General features: G+C 38.5%; 1 protein-coding gene across 3 annotated transcripts in view; it reads left to right on the forward strand.

Annotated features, from left to right (window-relative positions):
* The window catches only part of TGFBR1 (transforming growth factor beta receptor 1), a 33,886-nt gene extending 25,038 nt beyond the window's left edge, over positions 1 to 8,848 (forward strand). For all 3 annotated transcript variants that reach the window (XM_066992028.1, XM_013184789.3, XM_048075833.2), the window contains exons 7-9: positions 1,485 to 1,609; positions 2,255 to 2,385; positions 4,708 to 8,848. In XM_066992028.1, coding sequence (XP_066848129.1) covers positions 1,485 to 1,609; positions 2,255 to 2,385; positions 4,708 to 4,833 — 382 coding nt within the window. In that variant the 3' untranslated portion in view covers positions 4,834 to 8,848. The remainder of the gene's footprint in view (positions 1 to 1,484; positions 1,610 to 2,254; positions 2,386 to 4,707) is intronic.
* Positions 8,849 to 18,916: the final 10,068 nt, after the last annotated feature.

The following is an 18,916-nucleotide window of genomic DNA, read 5'->3' on the forward strand; positions in this document are numbered from 1 at the left end:
AGAGACCTTCATTTGTTCCAGTAACTAGCACTGGCAGTGAGACTACTACTGCTTGCTGTGTTGCTGGCAACACAGTCCCAAAGATTGCTTCACCCACCGTCTAAATGCAGTGGAGTTGCTGCTTCATAATTCATTCACAGTGGTCCTCCTATAGTAGCTGACACTCTAGATCTGCTCCTAAGACCTTTGGATACTCGCTTTTAGGATCTTTAGTTCCCCCTTCTGCTGCTGCTGAGACACTACACACTAGTTGGTGGTTCCCTAGGCCCGGTGGAAAATTCATTCCTGGTCTGGTTCCAGTTGCTGGCCCTGAATCACACCTATCTCTAATTGCTGACACGTAGTCCTTAAAGCACACATGCAGGTGGCATGGTGAGTGAGATTACATAGAATAATAGTTTAAAAAAAAAAAAGGATTTAATAAGAAGATAGGATACGCTGCAATGAGCAGATACAGGGCTTGGTCAGAAAAGCAGGCTGACTAGCAACTGTTCACATTTACCTGTCCCCTTTGATAGGCCTTTCTGTCTATTCACCCAGTTTTGCTCCTCCTGGATTCCCTTCTCTCAAACATTCCTTGATAAGTTTTGCATAGTCCCACGGTACACCTTGAATATCCACAATCCTCACGTTCCTCTTATTTCCCACTTGAAGTTTCCCAGCTACAGAGTCCAGACTGGCCTTTTCCAGAGCTATGCCTTGAGTTTCTTAATAGCCCATCAATTAGTGACTGGAGACTTTTGGTCTTGCTGTTGTCTGTTACCCTGTGTCTACAAGTTTGTCTCTTTTTATCATTTCACCTTTTACTTTTTCTCCATTATTTATTTGCATATTGCCTTATGTTTATTTATGTCCTTTGTTCTGAAAGGTCTTTGGTTGGATAACCTTAATGAGGCAGATGCTCTCATCTTCCATATACCCTTACAACTGCAATTTAGTATTATCTCCTGCAGGTCTTTTCCTCTGTGTCTTGGAAGTGTTCGTATCCAAAAATCCATTTTCATGCTGATCTGCTCTCTTCTATACAAAGAACATCTAGCTTTCCTGTAAACTGCAACCCATGTATTTTTATGTGGGAATTCTATTACTACTTTCCTTTTTTTGTCCCTGTCTTTTTTGAAAGCTTAGGGTTTTCCAAGTCCTCTACGCTCCATTCCCTTGCTCTTAAATTGGCACTCATTTTTCTTTTCTTACTGTGTTCTAAATAGTGAAGCGTTTATTGTTAATAATCAGACATAACTATCGTCCATACATTCTGTTTAAGGACTACGTTACATCATACAGTTGTTTATTTGAACACTTCATTGATTTTTGGAAATGTGTAGGCCAAGAGCAGAAAAGCTTTGAATATCCTAGTCTTTGTAAAGTGCATAATTTCTCTGTCTCCTTTTCCACATAACTGTTTTTGAGTTGAACAGTAATACTGACTTTCTGTAGTACGTATTCATGAAATTAAATGTTTTCTGTTCTTTTATTGCAAATAGGTACATGGCACCTGAAGTTTTAGATGATTCCATAAATATGAAACATTTTGAGTCGTTCAAACGAGCAGACATCTATGCAATGGGATTAGTATTTTGGGAAATAGCTCGACGATGTTCAATTGGTGGTATGTGGCAATCTACAAAATTGGACAGAATTATAAGTAATTTACAGAACCTGCATGAGTTTGAGAAAATTTTCTCTAAAAATAGTGCAGTACCTCTCAGATTTCATAGTCATTAATCTTGTAAATGATGACTGGTTTATTCCACCATTGCTTAAAATAATGAAAAATATCAGTCAAAGAAAATAGGAAATATTCCTGTCTGTATTATTTTTTTCCCTAAAACCTTTCACATAAGGAGGAGAAAAGGGTTAAGTTAAATGCCCTTGAGAGCAAGGGATAAACACATAAGTAAAGGCTAGATGTAATGTGTTCAGATAATGTGCATAGCTTATTTAAAATAAAACACTGTTATTAATCATATACTAAAGACATACTTCTTGAAAGCATATCATATGGAAAAACTTGACATAGCTTTCATCTTTTCCAAATATATAAACTTATAAATTAAAGACTTTTCAAGGATAATGATAAGCATAAAGATATGTTTACGGATTCTTTTTTTTTATTTTGTCAGTCATTGTAATTAGCTTTTAAAAATAAAAGCAGAAAAAGAAAATGGTGGGTACTGATAAGGAGCATAAGTTAGAAGTAAAGAATACATAATTTAGTGTTAACTAAAATAAAGTTATTTTCAACCTTTTACAGGAATCCATGAAGATTACCAGTTGCCATACTATGACCTAGTTCCTTCAGATCCTTCTGTTGAAGAAATGAGGAAAGTTGTTTGTGAGCAGAAGTTAAGGCCCAATATTCCAAACAGATGGCAGAGCTGCGAGGTATTGGCTAACCTATCTAAAGCTGTTTTAATGGACGCTGGAGCTTTTATTGATTTCAGTGGCTTAAGAATTGTGCTTGTTGTTAAAGGGAGAAGGGTCACCTCCATAAACATAATTTCTTTCTAACCGTTGTGGCTTTATCAAATGCTGCCGAACTTTGGTTATATATAAATATTTAATAAAGTCCCACAAAAGTGAATAGCTTATGTTCTAGGATCCCTTCTTATGAAGCTAATATAAATTAAAGCTAGTATGAGTTATATTATCCAGGAAGTGTCATTGTAAATTAATTGTGTAACAGTGGGTCATACTATATCTGGCTGGTACAGAGTTAATTTTCTTCATAACAGCCTGTATAGTGCTGTTTTTTTGACCAAAACTGTTGATAGCACACTGATGCTTCAGCTGTTGCTGAACAGTGCTTATACAGCATCAAAGCTTTCTTCATTTTTCACTCTGTCCCCACAGCATGTAGGTTGGAGATGGACAACAGATCAGGAGGGAACACATCCATGACATTTAATGTCATGCTCAGCAATGAAACTCTGAGCAGGGGGACAGTTTTCCAGGGGCTGCTATTGCTCAGGGACTAGTTAGGGATTGGTCAGCTGGTGGTGAGCAGTTGCTTTTGTATCACTTTTTTTTTTTCCTTTATCGAACCGTCTTTATCTCAACCAACAAGTTTTCTTGCTTTTGCCCTTCTCATTTTCTTTCCTCATCCCACTGTGGGGGGAGTGAACAAGCAGCTGTATGGGAGTTAGCTGCCTATAAGGGTCAACCCGCAGCCAGGGTAATAAAGACATGAATCAGAAAAAATGTATAGCTGCTTATTAGGTCTGTGCCAGTTCGTTTATGACTAGGTTGGTTAGTTACCTTTTTCAAAAGCAGGACTTGCTAGTTTCAGCTTGGCACTCTGCCAGCCCAGTAGTAGTACTGCTTGTTGGAATACAAATGATATCTTCAACAGTGTTGTCCATCCTCATGTGAATCCTCATGTCCCCGTGGAATTATCTCAGGGACCTTTTCCCTATCATGTTGTGGTAGACACATATCCTGCAGAATTTAGACTGACCAAAATAGTAAGTGCCCTTAAGAATTTTCATCCAAGACAGTAGTGGCCTTAAAAATTTATCTGTCTCAGAATTTGTACTTATGCACATACTGAAATACAAGCACAATTATTAGGAAGCTGAGTCTAACGTAAGCCAGAGACATAGAATTGAGGTATGCATGTAGCAACTGCTCCTGACCATGCCTGTCTGTAGATGTGCTTGTGCCTGATTCTAGAGTGAGTTTATTGCACTGGTAGTCACTGCTTACCAGGACGTAGGCAGTAGTATGCACAATTGTGAGCTCTTGCCTTTCCAGCCAATTTTGGTCATAGTGCTTGCTCTAGGAAACCAGTTAGGACTAGAATTGATACTTTCTGGTTCAGAGCATAGCAAAAAATCTGTAGGAGGCTAAAGCAGGAGTAAGAGACAGATGAGATGTGATATACTTCAGATGGGAGAAGGAACTGGGTTATGGAATGTATGAAATCAATACATAAGTGAAGGCCTGAGAGAAAAGACTGGGCAAGAGAAAAGATAGGGCAAGAGAATTCAGCTGGGAGAGAAAACCAATATACACCCACAGACTATAGAATCACTTTTAAATGCTGCTATTCCAACCCTATAAATTCACTTAGCAGTTCCTTGTCGTACAGTATAAAATCTGGAATGTATACCTATTATTTTATTTCATCATTAGTTTTTGTTATTTGCATTATTACTTGATATTAGCATTCAAGGATTTCAAAGAATGGCTCTTTGAAGGATAAAAAGGCTCCAGAAGTTTTCAGAGTATTTTAGAGCTTCAGTTTGAGGAAGATGTGATTAAAAAGTGCTGAATAGCTATACATATAATTAACTTTCTGAAAAACACTTTATCATTGAAGGAAGTGATTGAGTATATTCCCAGCTACGTGCCATTTCTGTGCTAATACCGAGTGCCTTCTATTATTTTGCTACTGCTTTTCAACTGGACTTAAAATGAGTATATTTTGTCTAATGCAAAAAATTAGAAAATTGTCACAGAAAATCTACTAGTTCTTCATTAAAATATTTTTGTGTGAGCCAAAATTGCACTGAAGAATACTAGTGTTCTCCTTATTTTGTTTTATTTACAGAAAAAAACTTTAAGAATTTGAGTTTTCTTCTGCAATATGCAGCTTTAGTATTAGTAACATAATAGACTTCAGAAATATGTACTGTAAGAGACTAAGGCAGAACAGAGGTTACATAGGACCAGAACTGCATGTAATTACTTGTCTTTCCTTTGCAGGCATTGCGAGTAATGGCGAAAATCATGCGGGAATGCTGGTATGCCAACGGAGCTGCTAGGCTAACAGCTTTGCGCATTAAGAAAACATTATCACAGCTTAGTCAACAGGAGGGGATAAAGATGTAATCCTGGATTTGCTACCGAAAATACTGTAAAAATCCATATCTGCACCGGAGTGGCATGTTAAGAACATTAATTGTTCTACCTCATTGGGGGAACAGAAGGATATTGCTGCCTTTTAATACTTCATAGGAACGTCACTTACTAGGATTTTTGTGGACATGCTAAACAGTTGTTTTGGGTCCTGTCTGTGCACTATGAACCTCTTCTCAAGGTTACTTACAAAACATCATGTAGTCTAGTTTTATTTTTATTAACCTATATTTTTTTTATTTGGAAAGTTCATAGCTGGTCTTAACTTCTAGTTAACTGTGCTAAAAATATGAGATCACTTTTAAAATGGAACTGGTTCACTATAGTGTTCTAGAGTGCATTGATGGCTTTTTAAGCAACATTATTCCTGGCTGGTACATTGACTATTCTGAACCACCATGACGGTTCTTAGATTCAGATTTTGAATGTACCGTTGCAGTATACTTTGCTAGCTATTAAGGTTGTATGTCTTTCGGACTTTTACCTAGATTTGCAAATTGACCTCATTTGGTTGTGAGGAACATAATTTATGCAACTGTATACATGATTGCTGTTACATTTTCCATTTTTTCAGAACACTACATTGCCTTCAAAATAGATTGTATTATACCAGTAAGTGCTACTTTTGAGTCTTTTAATGCAAAACAGTAGGAGTGTACAAAGCTATGGTACTTTTGGTTTCAAAAATACAAGTTAAAAACTCAACTGTTCCTTTCCCTAAGATTTAATTCACACCCATTTCAGCGAGTATATGTTTTGTGGAATATCTTTAATTTTACCAAAACCTGACTCTTTAAACCACTGTAGGAGTTTCAAACCATGTAAGCTAGTCACTGTGTAAGCTAATAATTCACTGTCATATTTTGTAATTATCAAGTCATAAGTCATAATTACATGTAAATTTTTTTTTCTATCAAGTGGTACTTTTAAAATGCTTGAAGTACCCATCTACTTAAGAAAAGTAGGAAGAGGACTAAGATGTTTTTAAGGGAGATTTTCGTCCTTTAAATTAAATAAGAACAGCCTGCTTGCTGTGCAGTTCTACAGTCTTTAGGCTAAAAAAAACCAACACCATTTTCAATTAAATGAGGATTAAGTGCACCTTTAACTGTGGAGAATTTATCTGGGCTTTTGAACAAGAAAGTTAAAAGCTCCTTACACATTCTACGTACGTATTTTTTGTGTGTGCCATGTACACAGGAAGTGATGAGCTGAAGGTCTCTGGGTACAAATACCAGGGGGCTCCATCAGTTGTCTTCATAGTTACAGGAACAATGTTGATGATGGCTTGTGTCATCATAAGAAGACAGAATGGTATGCATGGCTTTAGTCAAGTTTTGCCTGAAATTGTAAGGATATCACAAGATTTTGACAAACTTCTTTAGAAATTGAATTGTTTTCTCTACCCAAATTTATAACTTCTGGAGGGGAATGAGGGGGGAATCCATGTAGAAACCTTTAAAACTATTGTCTCCAGGATATCATTTTAATTGCAATATTAGGAAGAATCTGGCTGACCTTTGGTATCATTAATGTCTGTCAGGATTTCTGTATATAAATGTGCCTGGTAATCAGTATGCAACCTAACAGTTAACCTCTTATCCTCCAGAGCGCATTGATATCCTTGGTATGCAACATATACAGGGAACCCTTAATTCTGCTGCCTTTTTATTCGGCAAGGTGGTTGCAAAAAGCACAGTTGAGATTGTTTTCCTTTGTCTGTGATAGTTAAAGCAGTAAAAAGAGGCTATGTAGGTAGCAAAAGACTTTGCCTAGCATTAGCACTTCATTAACTCGTGTATTTCCAAATTCTTGTTTGGAGAGGAGCTAGCTTAATTGATGTGGGAATTACAAAAAATGCAGAGGTTGAACTGCAAACAATGAAATACTTTCTTCGGCCACCGTTATGGATGAGTTCACTCATCTGGGAGAACAGGGTAAAAATAAAAGGGAAGTTCTTAGCAGAAAACAACAGTGTTTAAACGTATATACAACTGCCACACTTAGTTTTTTTGGCATTAACCTCCCAGTTGTGCTTTCTGGCCTATATCAAGCAAAGTTGAATAAAAAGTGACTTCACGTAAGGATTTTAAATAAATTCTGCTTCTATGCAAATGGTCAGCTGTGCACCACAGAGTTTTCCAATTATGACTGTTTAAAAAAAATGAATAACTAAACTCCCCATTCTACCTACTTGGCATGCTTCCCTAACAAGTTCTATATATCTAAACATATATTTAAAGAAACAGGTCAGCATTGAAGGAGGACTTACTATTAGCTCCGTACTTATTTCAAAGGCTTCCTATTTAAACACTTTTTTTAATTTTAGTTTGCCATACCTTTTTTTACCTGGTTCTTTACCAAATACATTTAGATACAAATGGTATAGCTCATACTTCCGAAACATCAAGCTACCAGCATGCTTCTGATCTTTGTAATAATCTTGATGGTATTGTGTGAGAGTTTCCAGTCTAATTCATCAGATAACTTAATTTGGGGAGGAGAGAGGTGGGAATTACCACATACAAAATCCTGTCACTGTAACATTTAGTTTCCTAAAATGTAAGGAGCAGTTCTATAGCACTTAAAAGAGAATATGTGGTGCCTAAAGAGCGTAATGGCATGCAGATTATTCAATCAGTTGTACTCATCTAACCACCTACTATTCTTCATTCTCCTGAATTGCTTAGCAATTCCTGTGTTGTTCTAATTTTCAACTTTGTAATAGAAGCTTGCAAAAACAAAGCACAGGAAGGACACTTGATGCAGTGTGTGACCTTATGAACATTATTTTGAACAACCAACCATATTATTCACATTGGAATGCAGAACAGGAAAATTCTGAATAGAGTTGTATGTATCCTCAGTTCTGATACCACAACTTCAACCTGTGGTTTTGTTTTGTTTTGTTGTTTTTTACGTTATATAAACTGAACACCTTTTACAAAGGCTGTGTCTGTATATATTATGTAACTTTAAATGTTACCTGTGTAAGATCATATCTTATATATATGGACACAGGTACACATAAGTATTTTTTAAATTAAGATTGTAATATCACTAGATCTGCTCTTGGAAATCCAGGGGGACCAAAATATTTTAGCATTCAAAATACTAATTTTGTATAATTTCAAGTATATGCCAAAACATTTTGATGAATATTGATACAAATGTTTATTGTACATTAAACATTCACTTAAGTTTAATCACTTCAGTCAATTTGATATTTTAGTAGCATTGAAGCCTCAGTGACTAAGTGGACACATAAGGACATGGAGAATAAGGAGCATTGGAAATGGTCTGATGCTGAAAAGCCTGAAAAGTTGCTTTTGGAATGCTGGAATTCTTCAGGGACCTTCCAACTTTAAAAGCTGGATTTCTGGATTGTTTCTCAAGCTGACTTTCCAAGCATGTCACCCTGTCACCCTCCAATGGTTTCACTTGTAATCCTGAGAAAGACTTTTGTATATAGGGTAAAGACATTGGGTTTGACTGTATCGGGACATGAAGGTGTCAAATAATTAAGAGGCTATATTATAGTTTTCAGTAATGGTTCTGAGTGTGACTGCCATGAAATTCACTGTTTAGTTGGTTCCTTGTTTGTATCATTCCATTGAAATGATTGCAAGGTGTTAATCATTTTACATTAAAAAAAATATATATATCACTATATCAGTTGCTTTAAACTCAAAATACCTCTTAAAAGATCAAGGTACATTTACCTCATGTGTATATAATGCTTAATATTTTTCAGAATATTCTCCAGATTTGCAGTTACATATTTCTAGAAATATGGGTGTTACTAAATTTACAACAGTAAATTCAGCGGTACTAAATGTATTATCTCATGCCCCCAAACACTTTCATTTTCTGTATTGTATTAGCAAGTTTGCTGCTTTGTCAATGTAACACCTGCCCTTTATGTAGCTGTGTGTATACTGCCTTGTAAATTTTACTTTTTAGACGATAAATTTGAGGATCCTGTACAGATGAGTGTCACTTCTTTAAACCTCACAAAATTGTGCATTTCCCCTTAAAAAATTGTGCATTTCCCCTTAAATTTCTGAAAATATGTATTGTATTTGTAGAGTATACACCTCAGTGGATTGTAAACAGGACAGTAGAAGAGTGGATGCTTATGCATAAGTGGTAACACTACAGTAGAGAGATTAAAGCAGTGAAAATAAATTACTTTTTTTTTTTTCCTTTCCAAAATACATGAGTTGTCCTTCAGAGGAAGAAGTTACAGGTATGTTCTGGACGTGATGTTCTTAACTGGCAAAATGCGGATTTACAGTGAGGTACCTGTGAATTTCTTCCCGCTGAAGGAATTTCTGCCACCGTAAAAATGATAAAGGGGTTTGCTAATGCTGAGGCAATCCATCTCATGTATGCAATACAAATAATAATAATGTGCCTGATCTTCCTTGTGTCCTATAATGTTTGAATAGGATAGGTACATTGCTGGTGTCTATGATAATTAATGACAGGCTAGAAAGTCTTCTTTCTGTTTTACGTTTATATACATTTATATAGAAGTAAGAGCTACCACTTACATTTACTTTTAAGAACTAGTGAGAATTTCAAAAGACTTCAGCAGCTGACCTCAGTGTGTTGCAGAACAGCAAGTAAAGTCTGCTTGTGTTGAACTGGATCGCTTCTGTGCAAAACTCAGTTATAAACTGATGTTATATTTCTGAAATAATTGAGATACAGACACAGCAACAAAAATAAGATGTCTTGGCCTTATGTGCACCCATTTTAATTCAAATTAGAATAGTTCAGTTGGGATAGACCTACAAAAGATCATCAAGTCCAACTCCCTGACCACTTCAGGGCTAAGCAAAAGTTAGAGCATATTATTAAGGGCATTGTCCAGGATGCTCCTAGAACACTGACAGGCATGGGGCTTCAACTACCTTGCTAGGATGCCTGTTGCAATGAAGAAATCTTTCCAGATATCTAATGTAAACCTCCCCTGCCTCAGCTTTGTGCTATTCCTGTGCACAATGGCACCTCTAATCACCTCTTTTGACCAGGTGGCTGTTCTGCGTTTAATGCATCCCAAAATATGGTTTGTCCTCTTAGCTGTCAGGGCATTCAGAAATCACCAGCATAGCTTCTAGTAAACTCTCCAAACTGGGAATCCTTAAGGTATCCAGAGAAAGCCAAAAGCTGTATCAAAATGTGTTCATCTTTCACAGAAGGTATGATTATTTGGCTGAAAACATGCTCGTGCTTCTCCCATGAGTGACTAAAGAAAGGCCTCCCACAACACTACAAACCACAAAAAGATCAGTAAAATTCAGTAAAAAATTCAGTAAAATCAAATCCTATGTTCCTTTTGTAAATCTGTCAGAGAAAATGTATGGCCTCAAAATAGCATAGTAGTATTGACATCTATCAAGCTTAATTTCTATTGAATGTGGATTTCTGTTTCATGCTTTCAGGATAAGATTCAGGTTGGAGTTAGGTTACTAAAATACATCTGATAGCAATCAGATGTTCTTGTCAGGTGGTTTTTGATCTGGGTGCAATACAGTCTTGCATGATATTTTTACATTGCTACAAGGAGTTGACAAAGTGTATGTGGTCATCTTTCATGTGACTTGCTCTGAGGTGTGCCTAATTAAAAACCTAAAAGCTGAAAATCTGCGGTTTGAAAATATCAAACACTTAACCAAGTTACTTATAAGTGAGACTGTTTTGCAGTTTTAGAATCATAGATTATTTTAGAAGAGCTGCTGAATTCAGGGTTTGCATGCTACCTTACACTGTTCATTCAGCATAATTTGTGTTTGCTATCAAAATTCGAGCTGTTCAAGGAGAAAGTGTCTCAGGAAAACCAAGGTGTATTTTCTGCTTTAAAAATCAAAACCTCCCACCACCCTTCTACGGCAAGGTAGTATAATGAAATTGTGAACTTTAGTTCCTTTACTGTTTTGTTACAGATTTATTCACTGAGAGGCCCAAAAAATGTGAAATTACACTATTAGAAATGCTGCAAATCAGACATTTCTACCTCTTTATGGTCATCTTATCCTAAACAAATAAAGTTCCCAGCATTTCAAAATGAATCAAACTGATGAGCCCAGCAGAGAAAGTTACTTACTTGATTAATGCAGGCTAGGTGCAGGGTGTCATTTTAATCACTGTGGTAAAGATCCCAAAAGTTTTTTCTTTTTTTTTTTAAAAAAAAAAAAGCCTCATCCTTTGTTTTAAAGCTAGTATTTTTATTGTAATTTTTCACACTTCTTTGGAAGAGTCAATAAACTTACCTCCCTCAAAAATCTTATGTATGGTCTAATACTTACTGCAAAGAAACTTCTATAGCAAAATAAAACATGTAGGACCCAAGATAAATGCCTACTACTAGCTAAGAAAAGTGAAGGCTTAGAAAATCCATAAAGAGCAAGCCATGTTACAGACAACTTTTTCTTAACTGAAAAAAATATATATTTATTATTATTTTCTATGCTATAGAATGCATTATGTGGCCAGATAAAATGTTGACAGGTGGTAATTGTGGATCATTGCCTGCTAGTGTATGTTACATTTTGTTTAAAGGAGTTGTGGCTGTCAGTCCAGTCCTGATGGGTCCAAACCACTGAAAAAGAAGTAAGCTGGAACTGACACTTTACTGGGGAGCACACTCGTCTGTGAAGGTTCTGGAGTGCAAAGGGGAGTAGGCAGAAAAGGACAGACATAGTCAGGGCCTGCAAAATGGGGGAGCAGGAGGCAGGAAGAGGTGTGATAGGGAAAAAAAAAAAAAAAAGGTTTTACCTTGCTAGGCAGCTGAACACAAGTGCTCTCTCGCTCCTCTTCGTCAGAAAAGGAGAAGAAGAAAAGGAAAAAAAAACTCACAGGTTGAAATAAGGATAATTTAATTAAAGGAAAAATAATTATTAAGGGAAAAATATTAAGGGAAAATTAAATAATTTAAAGGTGAAGAGGAAAGGGGGGAAGAAGGGGGGAATAAAAAGCAAAGGCTGTGTTAAAGCACAGAGAGAGAGGGGAAAGAAATTACTTGCCACCAACTAACGATGCTTGACCACATCCTTGAAGCAGAGCCTCAATACGCTTAGCCCCGTTGTTTAGGAGGACAGGCGTTTTTCATAACAAGAGCCCACCCCTCTCCTCTCTTTCCTTTTTCCACCTTTTATGCTGAGTGTGACACCCCATGGCATGGAATATCCCTTTGGTTGGTTTAGGTCAGCTGCCCTGGTGGTGTTCCTTCCTCACCTCTTGCCCGCCCCCAGCCTGCTGGCTCTTGGTGGGTCTGGAGGGAGTCCTGATGCGGTGCCAGCACTGCTCAGCTATAGACACAACACTGGTGTGATACCAGCGCTGTTCTAGCTACACGTGCAGAGCACAGCACTGTATGGGCTGCTGCAGGGAAAGTTAACTCCGTCCCAGCCAGACCCAGCACCACTCAGAAAGCTTCAAAAAATATGCTGGATGAGGGCAGAGATTTCAAACCTTTTCATTTTTATTCTAGCTTGCCCAGCAGACCTGAGCTTCTTTAGTTGAAGTATTAACGTGTTTCTCAGGATACCGTTAGCTTTTAATGCCTTTGGTGGTTTGTGGCTGTTTAAGATGTGCAGGCAGTTCCCCCTCAAAGGACTAGCTTAGTCAAAAACAGTAAGAAAGTTGTCAATTCTTCCATAAATTTGTTCAATTTAGGATAGTGAAAGATTTCAAGGCACAGATGTGGCGAAAGCTGCTTGTTATTCTGTGTTTCTATTCATATTACCTGGGCACTAGCTGCAGAGCTTGAACAGCTATTTTGAAAACTAAAAAAATGATGAAATCAGAAAGGGATGTCATGGATTTAAATTCCTTTAGGAGAAATCCATAAGATACTTGCCTAAAGAAGGCAAATACCATAAATCTCTCAAAATGCTGTCATGCTACATGGAAAATCTACATTCATGAAAAAGTACAAGAGCTGAAGGCAATGGAGATGTAACTTAAAAACCAAACTAGTGTTGTGAATCTCATAATAAATAATGTTATTTTAGGAAAGGGAAGAGCTCTGACGTCTACCAGCCCTCTTATGTATAAAAAACATGAAAATGGTACAGGTATCACAGAATCTTTGAGTTTTTCTAAGCATGTTCCTTTCTTGATCTCAGTCCACAATTTTATTCTTGGATTGCTAAATTGCTAGCTGCAAGAACTATGTAATATGGTCATATAAAAACTAGCTTTTTATCATATTAGATGCTCATCGGGAACATCTGCTTGATATGTGACTTCATGAAAGAGATGTTTGTGTGTGTTACCAGACATCGGCTAGGAACAGAAGGCGGCTAGCATAACATGTCTGTCCACAGCAGGCTGTACACACCATGATACGTATAACATAGTAACGCCTGCACAGGGTTGTGGTTTTACTCAGCAGGGCAGCTGGGTTCCACTACAACTGCTCTCTCACCTCACCTCCTCAAAGGAAAAGGAGAAAATAATGAAAATGGTGCAAGGGTTGAGATGAGGACAGAGAGATCACTCAGTAATTATCACCATGGGTAAAACAGACTCAGCACAGGGAGATTAATGTAATTTATTACCTATTACTAATAAGTTATAGCAGTGAGAAACTAAAACTAAAACCGCCTTCCCCCCATCCACCCTCTTCTACCTCCCCCAGGTGGCGCAGGGGAATGGGGACTGGGGGCTGCGGTCAGTCCCTAATGCTTCATTCCCACCGCTCCCTCACGGTCACTCCCTGCCCCTGCTCCCCGTGGGGTCCCTCCCACGGGATGCCGTCCTGCCCGAACTGAGCCTGCGGGGGCTGCCCACAGGCAGCAGCTCTTCAGGAACTGCTTCCACACGGCTCCGTACCACGGGGTCCATCCCCCAGGAGCAAACTGCTCCAGCACGGGTCCCCCACGGGCGGCAGCTCCCCCCAGACCCCCTGCTCCTGCGTGGGCTCCTCTCCACGGGCTGCAGCTCCGGCCCGGGGCCTGCTCCTGCGGGGGCTCTCCATGGGCCGCAGCCTCCTCCAGGCCACATCCACCTGCTCCACCGGGGGCTCCTCCACGGGCTGCAGCGTGGAGATCTGCTCCGTGTGGGACCCGTGGGCTGCAGGGGGACAGCCTGCTCCACCAGGGGCCTCTCCACAGGCCGCAGGGGAACTGCTGCTGCCTGCCTGGAGCACCTCCTGCCCTCCTGCTGCACTGACCTGGGGGACGCAGGGCTGCTTCTCACTCCTTGCTCTCCCAGCTGCTGCAGCATAGCAGTTTCCCTTTCTTAAATTTGCCCTCACAGAGGCACAAACAGTATTGCTCATTGCCTCAGCTCTGGCCACTGGTGGGTCCCTTTGGAGCTGACAAACTGGCCCTTATCTGCCATGGGGCAGCTTCTGGACTCTACTCACAGAGGCCACCCTGCAGCCCCCTACTACCAAAACCTTGCCACGTAAACCCACGTTTACATGGGATTTAGCATGGGTTTAAATGGACCATAATGGATACCAGGTGCAAGCTCACTGCTAGATGTAGCTTTTGTGCCTAACCTGTCCAAACACCAGCCAAGGACTGCTCTACTCCTTGCACACTGATTTGTCGTAGAAGAGCTTTTGTTATATATCAGTAAGTACTTATTTTAGCAATTTATGTCCCAGGGAATTGAATATTTGTCTCCCTTGTGTTTGTTGCCAGTTAAGACCTTCTCTTGGGAAAAAAAAAAAAAACTCCTTTCTTAAAGCAGAGGAACCTTACACTTAGGTTAACATATAGGTTTTATCCTTACAGTTATGGTTCAGTATTCTAATCTAAATAAATGCAGTAGTCTAAATAAATACGAGCTTCCTTTCCCACCCACAAAGGCAAAGATGAGATCTTGACCATCATTCTGCTCCACTCTGGTATTAGTAGGGACAAAGCACCTTCTGTAAAGGTCCCTCTCACATAGGTCGTACAAAAAGCAAGCTCGTATGGTATTGATTGTTGATGCTGTTGGTCTTAATTGTTGCTAGAGCAATTAAAAAGTTAATATTGAGGCAGGGAGTGAAAGTATGATGTTGGCCAACACAAACCGCTTGCACAGTATTCTTGTTCATATGTTAGCAGTGAAGAGTGGTCACTGGGTTAAATCATAATGAAAAGGCTTGGAAGAAGAGGAAAACAGGACGGAGTCTGCTTTCACACACCCTACATTACATATGGCTGTAACTTAGGCCTCTGTGTTCTTTGGGAGCCAGTGCCCCACTCATGAGTAAGAAAATAATGCTACTGAATGTCTTTAATTCAGCCAGGTATAAAAACGCAGTAGAGACACCCAACGGGCACTATTTTGTGGCTCTTTTTACAGGTAAAGGACCTTTTATTCAACAGTCTCATCCAACTACAGGCTTGATGATCTGCTTGTATAAATTCTCTCCCTGTGTGATACTGACGAACACCAGGAAGGGGGAGCATGTGCTACCTCATGCATCTCTAAAGGCCTGCATTCATTTATGCATTTTGTCTAGCAAATGTTAAAATTAGAAATTTGGAAGATAAAAACACACTAGGAATGCCTTTTTATCTATTTATGAGTGATTTCATATGAGATTTCAGATGGATAAATACTTTAAAAGTTACATGTCAGCCTAAAAAGTGGCAAATTTTCAGGCTGGGTTTTGGTTTTGTGCTTTACATAAATTCCTGCCTTTTTTTGTTTGTTTGCTTGTTTGTTTGTTTTTTAACAGTGTGGGGCAGTTGAAACAGCTTCTTTCTAATAACCACTGCACTGAAGTAATGAATATTTTATGTAGGTGCAGCGTGAATAAAGAGTTTATAGATGAAGCATGTAGTTCCAAATACATATTGTGATTTTCTTTTTATCAAGTTTTATTAAATAGGTAACTGATATACAGTAATGTAACAGGAAATTATAAAGTAACTGTGGTCCTGGTAGAAAATACAAATGGTTACCAGGAAATGAAAAAATCAAAGGTTTTATTCAACGTTCTTTCTAGTTTTCTTTACCTATTGAGCTGTGATGTTTTAATTGGTATTAATGGTCTGAAATCTCACAAGTGTAAGCAGATTTTGCAGGGGTACACTCTGCAGAGTCCCTTTGCAGGGTCCTGGCGGAGCTCACTGGGAGCCCGCTGGGGCTGAGAGGGACGAATGGGCTTGAAAACAGCTGAGTGAAGCTTTCTTAGAAAAAGTGTTTCGCTCAATTGGGAGAAGGGAGGGCGCTGGGTGTTGCTTAGGCACAACTTAGTATAGATTGATGGCTTTTTACCCAGACAAATATCTCCAGTACTGTATTCAAAACAGCACTGCAACAGTGACACACACACTGAGAAACGAAGTCATCTTCCTTGAGGAAGGCTTCAGAGTCATCTGTCAAGCTAGAAATAATTATAAAAAGAAAAGCATTATTGCAAGGAACATAATGCAGCTATCTTTTAAGCTCTCAGTAAAGAAATGTCTGTGCAAGGCTACAAAAATGATCTGATGTAATAAAAATTCAAAAGATTTGAAAACGATAAATTAAATCAAGAATGAAAAATCAAGGATAGGAAAGTGAGAAAGAAAGAAACCAAGCTGTTTTACTAGCAGTTTTCATGCCATCTGTGCATACGATGAGGCGCTAGACAGAATTTTGCTGATGCATCCTGTTTTGAAGGTGGTGGTGAAGATAATGCAAGCGTTGTCTGCATTGTTATTTTTGTTCTTTTATACAGAATTTCAACAAACGATTAGTTTGTTTTCAAATGCACTTTGGAAAAAAAAAAAAAAAAGTGACCCCAAGACATGGATTGTGTAATCTAGCTAGAACACCAAGAGAGTAAGAAAACACAGCTCCTCAGAACAGAAAAGAGGCATGAAATTATAACCACCTAAGGAAAACACACTTTCTAGGTAGGAGGAAAACCACGAGTCTTTTTGTATATCAGCCATCTCCAGTATAGTAAAAGAACATAAAACAAACTGGAAAATACTGATGTAATAAATTATGTTTCTATTGTGAATGTAGGGGACAAGTTTTCCTTGATTATTCCATTCTGCAAAGGACATGTTGCTGTTGGCTTAAGGAAGCCAGAAGAAGTGGTGAGCTTTGGCTTCCAAGGCTGTGATGATGACGCTTCCTTGCTTTCACAGAAAAGTAACTGATAGCTTTATCCTGTAGCAAGTACTACATGACAGTTCTAACCTTTCTGTTAACAGATGCAGTCCATGTTTTAGTTTCCCACTGCATGCTCTGATTCACCGTGCAGTTACTCAGAAAAGGACCGTTATCAATACATGTATTGCAAAGCCATTGACAAGTAGCATATCAGGAAATGTGAAGACCATGTCTGAAAGTAGGACAGTGATTACAGTCAGGAAAATTCCAGCACTGATAATGTTTCCAGACTGCACCACAGTAACAGTGGCATGCTTGTCACAAATGTCAGAGACAAGTTTATCACCAAGTCTTTCTGTGGTCTATCAGCTTGCAAGTTTGGCTTAGGAGGTACAAAAAAAGGAATCTCAGTTTCATAACAGTTTAAACTAATCCCATATTTGCAGAGCAGTGCAGTTATAGTCTTTATTGACTGAGAAGGTGTAGGTATCTGATTAACAGCCTTATAATGTGTAATAACATTTCTTAATGCCATCTTTACCATGCTAGAGCCCACTGTTGACCGTCTTACCCCAAAGCAGTTTGATTTTCATAGATACTGTCTGGGGTGAGGAGCTTCAAAACCTCCAGTGGTTGTACATTTCTCATTGGAAAATGTAGGTTTTCCAGTCGTGCGTGTCTCTGTGCATGTGCGTTCATGTCATGCTGCAGCCATCCACAAAGCTACCCTTGGATCTCTTGGGAACAGGACCTTTTACCACCAAAAGTTCCACGGCTACTACTATTTGCACAAGGTTTACAGCACAGTACTCTCATATTTTTCAAAGAGTCCAGGAATGATGACACATTGAGAAATGGAAGTTTGTTTATTTTTCAGAAACTGTTTTGTTTTACTCAGTCACCTAGGTTCAGCTGCAGGCATGCCTCATACTTCTTGCACATTTTTGTTCTTGCCTTCTTAATGTATTCAAGTTTGCTACTGAAGCTATCTTCAATACCTAATTATGGTGTTTCACTATGACAAGAGAGTATCTGGATTCTTTCAATTTTCCGCTGCTTCTAATTCCTGAATTTCAGGGAAATCCTGGAATATACCTACTTGATAATGTTTATTTCAATGATTCTTTGTTTAAAACAAAACAAAACAATCTCTTGCATATTCGTGATTTTCTTGATTATTCTTGCACCTCAGGAAGTGACTCAGCACTGCCATTTTACCACAAAATTCTAGTAAGTATGGGTCTTATATAATTGGTCAGTTTGTGACTGCTGTCCTCTGTCCTGGCTGTGTCCCCTTCCAGCTTCTTGTGCACTCCCACTGGCAGGGCAGCACAAGAAGTAGAAAAGTCTTTGGCTCTGTGTAAGCATTGCTCTGCAACAGCTAAAAACATTGGTGTGTTATCACCACTATTTGCATTAAAAATCCAAAACACAGCTTCATATGAGCTCTACACAGAAAATAACTCTATTACAGCCAAAACCACGACAGCTTCCTATGAGGACTGAGTGATTCCATTTTATTTTAAGTCTGAGTCTAGGTTTGACTATTGTATTGTGTGCTGCTTATTAAGAATTTGATCTGATCTGCAAGATTCCAGAAATCATCAAACCTCTCACACTCATCCAAAGTAAGATCAACCATGTTCTTGGCAAATATTTGCCTAGACTACTTCTGAAAGTCTCCATTGGTGGATATGCTACAACTTTCCTACGCAATACATTTCATTATTTCACCACCCTTATCTTTAGAAAGATTTTTTTGATGTCCAAGCTGAATTTTCCTTGCTTCAGTTGTTGTGAAGGGAAAAAGATATGTTGCCAAAGCTTGTGACAAAATACATGTTGACTCTTGCCTGGTGCCTTGGTGGTACTCAAAAATAATATGTCAAATGACTCATTCTAGTTCTTTTTTAAAGAATCAAGACAAAGTTGACCAATACATAATTTCTTGTCTCTTTCCTTTGTCCTTAAAAATGAATCATTGCATTTTTCC

The sequence above is a fragment of the Anser cygnoides genome, chromosome 2 (genome assembly GCF_040182565.1).
Source record: "Anser cygnoides isolate HZ-2024a breed goose chromosome 2, Taihu_goose_T2T_genome, whole genome shotgun sequence".
NCBI lineage: Eukaryota > Metazoa > Chordata > Aves > Anseriformes > Anatidae > Anser > Anser cygnoides.